This window comes from Notechis scutatus, chromosome 9, assembly GCF_049901735.1.
Source record: "Notechis scutatus isolate UNSWTSFEM ecotype Mainland chromosome 9, rNotScu1.2, whole genome shotgun sequence".
Taxonomy (NCBI): domain Eukaryota; kingdom Metazoa; phylum Chordata; class Lepidosauria; order Squamata; family Elapidae; genus Notechis; species Notechis scutatus.
Window position 1 is genome coordinate 10632613 of NC_142017.1, and position 12171 is coordinate 10644783.

At 41.6% G+C, this 12171-nt stretch overlaps 1 protein-coding gene across 1 annotated transcript in view; it reads left to right on the forward strand.

The window, feature by feature from the left end:
* Positions 1-3752: 3752 nt before the first annotated feature.
* Positions 3753-12171, forward strand: part of CARMIL2 (capping protein regulator and myosin 1 linker 2) — a 77931-nt gene continuing 69512 nt past the window's right edge. The window contains exons 1-2 of the mRNA XM_087971778.1: positions 3753-3792; positions 10624-10712. Coding sequence (XP_087827904.1) covers positions 3753-3792; positions 10624-10712 — 129 coding nt within the window. The remainder of the gene's footprint in view (positions 3793-10623; positions 10713-12171) is intronic.

Genomic DNA, 12171 nt, shown 5'->3' on the forward strand with positions numbered 1-12171 from the left:
TTGGGATTTTTCTGAATTGCTTTAATCGTTTTATTTAGGAGAAGCTGGTGGTGTAGAATAGGATTAAAACTGGGATACTGTACCATCATCATTTTAGCCATTATTCACTGCAGAATGAAGGTCTCTTCGACATGTTTCCAACCAAGCTTCCTTTTGCCAATTGGGCCCACAATGCTTCCTGATGTCGTTTCTTGTTTTAGGTCTTGTGGAAACTTTTTAATCAAGTGCGATCCATTCTGTGACTGCCTTGGTCCACCTACCATCGGTCCTTCTTGCTATGTGACCAGCCCATTTCCATTTCAATTCTTTTACTCTTGATGGCATCATATACTTTCATTTGTTCTCTAATCCGTGTACAGGTCTTTCTATCTTGTCTTGTATTGCCGAGCATGTATCTTTTCATGCACTTTGCACTTAGATATATTACTATAATATTCTGGACCATTGACATTTAATTAACACTGTTTTCTAAAGAGGTCGAAGTCAAATCTGAGCCTTGCAAAAGTAGAGTAAATATGTTCCACAGATTTTATTCCCTCTGTGCTTTTTAATATTCCTAATTCAAAAGAGGTTGTGTTTTTATGCTTCTGTATTAAAAATCAAACAGAACTCTAGGCTTAGACATTTTTGCGCAAATTTAAGATAGCATTTGTTAATTTATTAGTAAAATTAATATGCTCTCAGGACAGCTTGTTATTTGTTTCTATGAATCATATTGTTGCAGAGTTTTGCAATTATTCAGTAACGGAAGATGAAGCTTGACAATAATCTTAATCCATTCCTTCACATTAGTTGATCATGTGAACCCCAGCCATTATAGTTAATTCAATAAGAGTGGTTAAACTTTTCAGAATACCACTAGAAAAAGTCGAAAGGATCGCGTACCTGGGTTCTAATTTACAAGAAAGCTGGGACGTGACCACTGAAGTAAAGACAAGGATAGAGAAAGCTCGAACAGTATTCTTCAAAATGAAAAAGGTCTTCTGCAGTCACGACATAAGACTAAGACTGAAAGTGAGGATTGTCAGATGTTCGATCTTTTCTATCCTCTACGGAGTGGAAAGCTGGTTTCTGACAGAAACCCACCTGAAGAGACTAGAAGCCTTTGAAATGTGGATTTACAGATGGCCATTACATATAAACTGGGTTGACAAAATCCAAAATGAAGAGGTGATAAGCTGCCTGGGAAAGCCAAGGGAAATCATCAAAACCATTAAAAAGCGAAAGTTAGAATATTTTGGACATGTGATGCGACACCCGGAAAAATACAGCATACTTTACTTAAACCCCAAGGGAAAGATTGAAGGCAAACCAGGTCCAGACAGAAGAAGAACATCATGGCTTCAAATCTAAGGGACTGGTTTGGACAAAACTCAGCAGCACTTTTTCATGTGGCTGTTAATAAAAATAGGATCGCTAACATCCAATGATGGAAATGGCACAACAAGAAGAAACTTCTCAGAGCTTAATATGATCTTTGAGCCCACAATGTTCTGAGATTATGAGAAAACTTCAGAGCTTTCTCCCTGACTCCATGTAGACCGATGCTAAATGTTAAAAGACTTGAGTGATGTATTAAAATTCACAGTCTCTTCACTGGTTGTGTGCAGTTTGCAACTTAGCAAATTAAACATTCCACGTATCACCCACATACTGGGGCTCAGCAATTTTTTCAATAAACCTGTTGTGATTTCCTGTTTTGAATTTCAAAGGCAGGTTTTTCGTTTCTACGCATATATTGCTACGCTGGGTATTATAAGCATGAAAAATAATCTTGCTCGATCAGATCAAAAAATAGAATGTATTTTTTTTTCCATTCTAGCGTACTTCGTGGTTCTTGTATAACTGAAGCAAGGTAACATTAATTAGATTCATAGAATATACTAGTTGAAAGTTCTCTTCTGGATTAGTCCACAGATATCCAAACATGGCAACTTTTAAACTTGTGGGCTTCAACCCCCAGAATTTCCTAGCCAGTCACGCTGTTGAAGTCCACAAGTCTTAACAATTGCCAAGGTTGGACATCCCTGATTTAATTCAACATAAGGTTCAGCAGAGGAATTTATCTTAAGAGCATTTTGCTGAAAATTTCCAGCAAAAGGGAGTTCACTGTCTTAACAGACTGTTCCACTGCTTGAAAGAACATTCACCATCAACAAATTATTTGGTTTTCAGTCTGAATATCATTTCTTTTAAATTTACACAAATCTATCTTGCCTTTGGTTTCAGTTGAGTGGCTGTTGGGCCACTTGCATGCCAATCATCTTTTAGAAAATTAAAGACTTGTACAACACTTTTGCTCTTTTCCAACTTAAAGGGGTCGTCGTTTCTTCAACCATTATTCATACAGCTTTATTACCAGAACCCTTTCATCTTAGTAAGTTTCCTCTGAACTTACTCTGATTCCTCTATCCTTTAAAAGGTGGTGCCATGAACTCTGCAGAGTTGAATGAAATTAAAACAAATTGTGTATTTGTAGGAAGTTTATTAAACAGTCACGAATTAATTGCTTTCCTGTATTGTTCCTAGAGCTTTTCTAGAACTGTGACTCCCTTGTAGAAGCAAGTAGCCAGTTGCTAACAGATCAACTTCCAAAATGTTCTCCAGAAATGGAGTATCAGAACCTCTGCCCCCCCACAAAAAAAAAAAAAAAATAGGGGGGAGGATGAAAGTTAACCTCTCTATTTGTTAACCTCTCCAAGCAGAACTAGGAAGCCTCAAACTTAAAAGGATTGAAACTGCTTTGTCAGTAATTCAGAAACCCACCAACCAGAACCCATGGTTGAAAATATTTTTAGCATTAAAGACTTCTGAATCCAGGTATGATTTCCGAGAATTAAACGGAGTCCACACCAGCAAAACTATCTAGTTCAGGGGTCTTCAAACTTGGCATGTTTAAGACGTGGACTTCAACTCCCAGAATTCCTCCTCCAGTCATGTTAGCTCAGGAATCCTGGGAGTTGAAGTCCACAAGTCTTAAACATGCCAAGTTTGAAAACCCTTGATCTAGTTCATGGTGAACTCCAGTTTTCATAAGGACATGGAACTTGCTTTGGTTGTTAGCGGAGTCAAAATAAAATCATTGGTAGTTTACTGGATTTGTGGAATCCAATCTGTTTTAACTTAGTTTATATCCCAGGTCATGGTGTAATTTAGCTCCTGAATCCCTAAATTATTTTTTAATTATGTATTATTTTTTTCATAACTGGTAGTCTTTGTTGTGAATTTGGCTAATATTACAAGGGCAAATTTCTGGCTTTCCAGAAGGCTGTTGAATTACCTCAGCAACTCCCCTCAGTAATGAAGGATGCTGGGACTTGTAGTTCAGCAATTTCTTGAAGCCTTCAACAGCAAGGTTCAGGTTGCTGTTAGGCAAGAGAGATGTGGTGCTTCACAAGTCCTTGCTTTCATTTATCCAACGGGCTGCTTAATTAGTCACTGATCTTAATGCAATGAGCTTTTGACTTTACATGCAGTGTGTAGGAGGACAAATAGATTCCCATCTGTGGGGCTCTGCTCTCCTTACTTGCTCATGCAAAATGCACCTGTGGTGTCTGCTTCCCTGCTCAGGGCTTACTTTAAGTCAAAGTTCTGGAAGACAGGAAGAGCCAGTTCAAGGTAAGGGCAGGAAGAAGAAGCAAAAAAGGAGGTAGGCAACACAAACTGTCATCCTGTGCCCTGGTAACCTGCTGTGCCTAAGCCTGACGGAAACACCACTTCCTTCCAAGTAGGTCTCTGCAAAAGGTCAGAAGATGGCTGCCTCCTTCAAAGAGAGATCTGCAGAGCTGCATGGTAAGCAAAGTCATGTTTTCTTTGTCCTTCTCAGCCTGAGCAAAGAAGGCCAGGAGACTGCTACGATTACTCGTCTTCAGGAGGCTAGTCGGGTTGCTTAGGAAAACTTCCCTCTATCTTTCTGGTGGTCCCTGTTTGATTGATTTCTCTTAAATGGGGATTTGGGACTTAGCTTTGACATATTTGATGGGCTTGTTTATTAAGAAGTGTGCTTGTGTGTGTGAGAGAGAGAAGGGAGATGAGCAATTTCTTTCCAGTTAATCAAAGTAGTCCAAGAGTCAATTTCTAACGTTCAGAAATGTTGACGTTGGTTTCTCTTGTATTCCTTCTACTGCTAATAACTAATTCTGTAGATCTAGCTGGTTAGGTACTCTCCATAAAATGTAAATGAACTACTAGATCAGGGGTCACCAACCTTTTTGATCTCAGGGTCCACCAAGCTCATAATTTTAAATTCCACGGACCGCTAATATGAATTTTGACTGACGGTGGCTTGCTGACGTTGGTGGGAAAGTCGGTCCCATATTCCAGAGCTGCAGTAATCACAGGACTGGCCCTTTGGTCATCCCGGAGCAGCTGCTCCTCCACCCGGGTGCACCGGCCTGCCATGGACTGGAGGAGCTGCTCTGGATGACCAAAGGGCCAGTCCTGTGACTACTGCAGCCCTGGAATATGGGACTGACTTTCCCACCAATGTCAGCGAGCCACCCTGGGGCGGATTTCCCTCCCCCTGTTGGCCTTATCTTCCAGTGGCTCTACTCAAGGTAAGCTTTGTGGGGGCCAGCAGGTGGGGTGCCATGTGGGCGGTGCAGCCTTGTATTCCCGTGCAGCCTGGATTAATTGCTTTGGGGGGGACATTTCTCTGCAGACCGCCAAAATTTTCTCCCCAGCCCACCGCTTGGCGACCACTGTACTAGATAATACGAAGGCTATTATTAGTTCAAGACTGCCAAAATTCAGATGACCACTAGATGACACTAAAGAAATAATTCCAACTCTGCTGCTAGCTAGTGGTCATCTGGAAGTTTGCAGCCTGACTCCAGGCAACACATATTTCTATCTCTGTCTCTTATATGGGAAGTGGCTCTGGGTTTGGGGTTCGTTGGCTCAGGCAGAATTGCCACCTTTGGTCTTGGATGGGGTGACACTACCCCCCAAACAGAACCTGTGCGTAATCTAGGGGTTTTCTTTGTTTATTTGTTATTTATTTTGTCAAGCAATTATAAGATAACAGGTACCAGTATATACATAGTTATGGATACATGAAATGGATACATATAAGAAAAATAAAAAAGAAACAATAGGACAGGGACGGTAGGCACGTTGGTGCGCTTATGCACACCCCCTACAGACCTCTTAGGAAAGGGGTGAGGTCAATAGTAGACAGTCTAAGGTTAAAGTTTTTGGGGTTTGGGGAAGAAACCAGAGAGTCAGGTAGAGTATTCCAGACATTGACCGCTCTGTTGCTGAAGTCGTATTTCTGCTTCTCGAAGAGCAGGTGGCGGTCGTGGCCAGGAGGGTCTTTGCTCAACTGAGGGTTGTGCACCAGTTACTTCCTTTCCTGGACCAACAGTTTAAAGCCCTTCGTGGCTTGGGACCAGGTGTCTGAGGGACCGTCTCTTGTCGGTAACATCTACCCGACCCGTCAGAGCAGGGAGGCAGGGAATGCTGCTGGTCCCATCCCTGAGGGAGATACACCTGGTGGGACCCAGAAGAAGGGCCTTCTCCGTGGTGGCTCCCTGTCTCTGGAACCTCATCGCCCCCCCCATCCCCCAGAGATTAGAATAGGCCCCTCTCTAATATTCTTTTGGAAAGCGCTGAAGACCTGGTTCTACCAGCGGGTCTGGGTAACCCAGAATGGGATGGAGCCCATCAAATGGCTCGTGTGATCTGCTGTCGTCGGAGCGGGGGGTGGGAGTTGGGGGGGTAATTTTTTTATTTATTTTTCCCCAGATTTTGTTCTATTGTACTTTAATTTATTTGATTCTTTTTGTTACTTTTTATTGTGGTTTTTTTTTAATTTTAAACATGGTTTTACATTCTGTAAGCCGCCTCAAGTCGCCCTGGGTGAAGAGGCAGCAATATAAATTCAATAAATAAATATGTACTAGGCACTTGGCCTTCAGCCTTCAACAGCTCCTAGAGAAACTCAAAATAGAGGGACTACAAAAGATTTAAGACTCAATTCCATCATCACAAAAGGTATTTTAAGATCCCAGTGCAATCTCTCTCCCATAGAAAATCTTCTGCTGTAGTATAACACCTGATGGTTATCAAATTTACAACGTGCGGGAGTGGAAAAAGAAATTGTGGGTAGTGCGCCAATTCCCTTTGATTGACAATGGTTAATGTTCACTTGCATAAAACAAAGCAAAACAGGATATGGCAAATTACATTCTCAGTTTGCAGCAGCTTTTTATATCTTATGCTTCAATGAAGATCCACAATGTCCTGGTGGCTCTGGAAATTCTAGGAGCTCATATTCAGGTGAGGCCTACCTTAGAGCGGTTTAAGAGGACCTTTGGATAGGATGGGTATAATCCTTTTGAAGGCCTGGGTGTGTTTTGATTGCTGCTGGTTGTGCCATCCTTGTGTCTTTTTTTTATTGCTCTACTGCTTTATGTTTTCTTGTGAACCATCCAGAGCTATTGAGAATCAGGCAGTGCACAAACTGAATAAATCAATATGTTTCAAAAAATGAGAAACACTCACTAGATCAGGGCAAAAGTCGCAGGATTCTTATTTATGTTTTCCAACAATGTCATGGGCTAACAGAAGGGAAAGACGATAGCTCCAGATTTGTAGACCAAAATTAAACACACGCTGCTCTTTTTAAAAAAAAAAAAAATTTAAATTTTGCACATGTATTTGTCTGAATGCAAATTACACCAGCCTGAAGATTTGCAAGAATGAATTTTATCTCTTCCCATCACTGCTGTTATCAAGATATGAGCAGCAGATAAACAGGATTTGGGCTGGTCTTGCAAAATGCATTTAACTTGGTTCCTGAATTTGCAGCACCCACGCCGTATCAGCGTATCCTAAACTTTCTGAATGACCTAAGCCGTACAACCTGATAAGTCACACCTAAAAGAACAAAGGAACATTTCGGATCTTGAACTTTTCAGGCTGAGCACAGTTAAACCACAGATTTATTCAGAATACAGAGCAATAGAATTGGAAGGGACTTCGGAGGTTTTCAAGTCCAACCCCCTGCTCAAACACCCATGATAGCGAACCTATGGCACATGTTTCCCAGCCAAACTGACCTGCACTGCGCATGCGCATGCCTCCCAGCTGATTTTTGGCCCGTTTGAGGCCATTTTCACCCTCCCAGAGGCTCGAGGGAAGCCTCTCTAGCCTCAGGAGGCCGAAAAACTGGCCTTCCAGAAATACCGGAAGTGCCGAAATGGGCCCGTTTTCGGCCTCCCGAGGTTGCTTTCCTCAAGCCTCCAGGAGGCTAAAATGGCCTCCCCTGGGCTCCAGAGGCCCTCTGGAGGCTGAAAACGGGCACTTCCGGTATTTCCGGAAGGCCTGTTTTTCGGCCTTCCGACACTGCAGAAACTTCCCACGAACCTCCGGGAGGGTGAAAAACGGCCTCAAATGGGCCGAAAATCAGCTGGGAGGCACACGCATGTGCAGTGCAGTTAAGGGGGCAAGGGGTATTGCACGCACATGTGCAGGGGGGACGGGGCGCATTGCATTGTGGGTGCCAGCACGGGCACTTTCAGCACACCACAACAAAAAGGTTCGGCGTCACTGCCCTATACCATTTCAGACAAGTGGCTGTCTAGTCCAGGGGTGGGATTCAAATTTTTTTAACAACCGGTTCTGTGAGCGAGGCTTAGTTGGTAGGTGTGGCTTGGTGGTCATGTGACTGGGTGGACATGGCTTGGTGGTCATTTTATTGGCTGGGCGTGGCCAACTGAATATCACTCACATCGAGGCACGCATCTCCTCACCTGGCCTCTCATGACTGTGGGGATGCTGAAACAGTCGTAAGTGTGAAAATGGTCATAAGTCACTTTTTCAGTGCCATTGTAACTTTGAATGGTCACTCCACACAAGCAAAGTACCAGCAAAGGAGGAAAAGAAAACTCCAGAGACATTCCTGAGACAGGAAGTCTAGTCCTGCCAAGAATGTAATAAGGGGTTAACGGAGAGGCAGTTTCTGTAAGCAACACCAGAATGTTTCCTTCCTGCCTTCCTTACAGGATTAGGCCAATAATTTCTTCTAACAACCGGTTCTCCGAACTGCTTAGAATGTTAACAACCGGTTCTAGCGAATAGGTGCGAACTGGTAGAATCCCACCCCGGTCTAGTCCCTTCTTAAAAGCCTGCAGTGATGGAGCACCCACAACCTCTGAAGACAAACCTTATTCTTCCTATAAAAGAACGGTGGCTTCATACCTTCATGACTGCGTAATTGGGCTGCTGCCGCATGATGTACCTGACCTAACTTTGAAGGCCATTTGGGAGTGTCAGGTGGACAAGATGCAGCAGCAGCAGCAGCTGGAAGGCAGAGTTTCTTTGCCCCCTTTCTGAGCTCGATGCAAAGTGGACATCTTTCTCAACGGTGCAATGTTCCTCTTTTTCTTTTTCTTTTCCAAACACTGACAAATGTTTTTTTTTTGGGGGGGGGGAGGGCGGTATAGATTTAAAAATAAAGTCCCAATCCCACATGGATTTATCTTTGAAGTGTTGGCCAGCTTTCCATGGCTGCTGGATTGTTTCCTTTGGAATAATTCTTCCACTTTTCTGAGATCAGGGAGAAAGGTGCTGTTTAGGGTTTCAACACACCTCCCCTCCAAATTTAGGACCTAGAGATACGTTTTTTTTCATGGTAGCCCTAATGCTCTACACTCCCTTATCCTGGAGTTACACCTGACCCACCCTCACGATTGACCTTCCACAAGGTCATCGAAATCATTTTATTTTGACCTTCCAAAAGCTGGTGTTTGGGGCATCTGGTTGGTTTTTTTTTTCTTTAAATTGCTTTTCTATGCCAGGTCTTGGTTATAGGTTGACTTTTGGGGCTGGGCAGCACTCAGATAATTGTAATAAGCGAAACATCTACCTAAAGAAGAAGAGGGTGGTTGCCTAGCCCATTGTCCCATTGTTGGTTTTAGCTATAAACAATGGCTCACGTTCTGTGGTTACCTGTAAACCTGGCCACTTGATTTATTTACTTATTTTAATAAATTTTATTAAGTTTTCAAATTTTAACAACACAAAATAAAACTTTATACATTGTTAACAACATCAAGACATCTTTTGCACCTCCTTACATTTTTCAGTATATATGTATTTACTTATTCCTTTACCATTACATCTCATTCTTGCTATAAATCAATATATATTTATCCTTACACATCAAATATTGGGATACAATTAGACAAGGGCTAGAAGAAATCACGAATCAGAAAAATTGAACTTAATCCGGAAACTTTTTTATTAGGTATAATAACACAAAAATGCAATAAGATAGATATGTCATGTGACACATATTAACAGCTGCAAGGATTTCCTACGCACAACTCTGGAAAGAAAAAAGGGTTCCACCAGAAGGCATGGTTATAAGAGATGGACCGCCTAACGATGAAAATAAAAGACAGAGAAGATTCAATTTACTATAGGGCCTGGGACGTCTGGTATGAGTGGTTTAGCAATAAAAATAAAATAAAATGGCAATTAGGAAAAGAATGAGGGAATACGTAAATATACCATAGAGAAGATTGATGTGTCTGGCCACTTGATTTAATCCACCGCAGTTAAAACAATGTACTAGCTTACCTTCGTATGAGAATTAAGAAGGTGGATCCTGTAATCCACACTGATTTCTGGCCCATCTGAGGATTTTGGGTTTCAGTATAGAGGCAGTTCTTGACTTACAACCACAACTGAACCTAAAATTTCCATTGCTCAGCAAACAAGTTGTTAAGTAAATTTTGCCCCATTTTATGACCTTTTTTTGCCACACTTATTAGATGAATCTCTGCAGTCATTAAGCGAATCCGGATGAGTGGTGTGGTGGCCTAGAGGGGAAGCTCTCACCTCACAATCAGGAGGCTGTGGGTTCAATCCTAGGTAGAGGCAGATATTTCTCTTTCTCTGGGCACACTGAGAAATATATCTGCTGGAGAGAAAAAACTCCGCATTGGCGACAGGAAAGGCATCTGGCCAGTAAACACTCAGCTCCATTCAGTTGCCCAGACTCCACAAGGGGTCATTAAAAAAGGATGATGATTAAGCGAATCTGAATCCTCCACAATGACTTCGCTTGTCGGAAGCCAGTTAGGAAGGTTACAAATGGATCCAGGACACTGCAACCGTCATAAAGACATGCCAGTTTCCAGTGCCCAAATTTTGATCACGTGACCATAGGGATGCTGCGACCATCGTAAGTGTGAAAAATGGTCAAAAATCACCTTTTTTTCTAGTGCCGTTGTAACTTAAAACTGTCATTAAACGAACAGTTGTAAGTTGAGGAATACCTGTAGTTTATTCCTGCCTTTTGTGTAAGCTTAGCTCGTTCTTCCAGGCCAAATTTCTTTAGCATGAATTCCTCCATAAATTTGATTTCAAGGCCTACTAGCTGCAGTTAGTTTGCAGAAGGGCTGATGAAGTTGCAGGCCAAAATAGGTGGAGAACTACCCCATTATCCTATCCATACCATAAACTTAAATAAAATTTAAATAAAAGCCAATGCTGGATCGCCTCCCAACAGCAGCAAATATCCTTTTCTAAGAAACCATTGGAAGTTTATTGGTGTTGTTTGTTTGTAACTATTCTCCCAGTTCCATTTATCCATTTATGTTTTGTTTTTTCCAGAAAGCATCACTAATTTCTTAGGGACACGTGAGTTTCTTTTACTGGATGCTCGGTTCCACATCAAGTCCAAAGTAGAGGAAATTGTCATGGTATGTATGTGTGGTTTGTTTTTTATTTATCTTGTCAGTTTGATGTGTGTGTGGGCGTAATTCCTGTGCGAAAACAGACAGCACAATGTTCTTTGAAGTCCTTGGGGGAAACGTTTTTGATTGATAGTAGGGATGTATAACAAATTTAACAGAAAGAATGAATGGAAAAAGTCCATTTGCGTCTCACTGTTAGACTCTTGTTGCAAGCTGTGGGTTTGTTTGTCCGTTCCTGTAATATCTGCTCGATGCGATCCTGTGCACAGGTAGTCCTCGACTTACGACCATAAGGGAGCCTGATTTTTCATTCTAAGTCATGACGCCTGCTGACATCGTCCAGGTATTAAGCTACCATTATAGAGATCTCTGCCTTTATATATCATTAAAAGGCAGAGATCTTTGTTATGGTAGCTTAATACTCTGACGACGTCAGCAGAGGCTGATGAAAGCTTAGTAAGTACAATAAATGTACAATAAAATTACAATAAATGTAAATTTTAAGTTCCGGAGATCACAGGATGTCTGTTTCTTCTTTTACAAGTATACCTGGAACTCGTATTTTTAGAATAGTTTGTAGTGTGTGTGTGTGTGTGTGCGTGTGTGTGAATCTGTATATCTGTATATCTGTATCTCTATCTATCTATCTATCTATCTATCTATCTATCTATCTATCTATCTATCTATCTATCTATCTGTCTGTCTGTCTGTCTGTCTGTCTGTCTGTCTGTCTGTCTGTCTGTCTGTCTGTCTGTCTGTCGTCCGTCCATCCATCCATCCATCCATCTATCTATCTATCTATCTATCTATCTATCTATCTATCTATCTATCTATCTATCTATCTATCTTTCTATCTATCTGTCTCTATCTATCATCTATTTCTATATCTCTATATCTCTATCTCTATATTGATAGATAGATAGATAGATAGATAGATAGATAGATAGATAGATAGATAGATAGATAGATAGATAGCAAATGAATTTATTCCTATGGGTGTTTTTAACTAAAAAATAGCTGAAGGGGCCAGAACTGGCAAAAATAACCCCATTGTAAATTGTGGTCATGTGATTGCAGCATGCTGCAACCGGCCATAAAATTGAATCACTTGCAAGGCACCCAAAATGCAGTTACGTATGGGGGTTCAACCACTGGAACTCCAGAACCAGTTTGCTTGGGTGATTGGTGTCATAACCTCAAATAATCACTAAACCAGTTGTTAAATGAGGAAGACCTGGGAATGCATAGATGATTACGAAGTGAGCTCGTTTGGAAGTGATCCCCAAAATAGTGTGCTGTATTTCCCCAGGTTTTTGTAAGGTGAAACCGTATTTGCAAAGTTGAAACATCCAAGAATTCAAAAGCATCTACAAGGGATTCCTAGCAGATTTTACATGGGAGAAAAGTTAAACAACGGATTAACCAGCATGTACTGATATCCAACGTCAGGGAAATATCGGGCCAA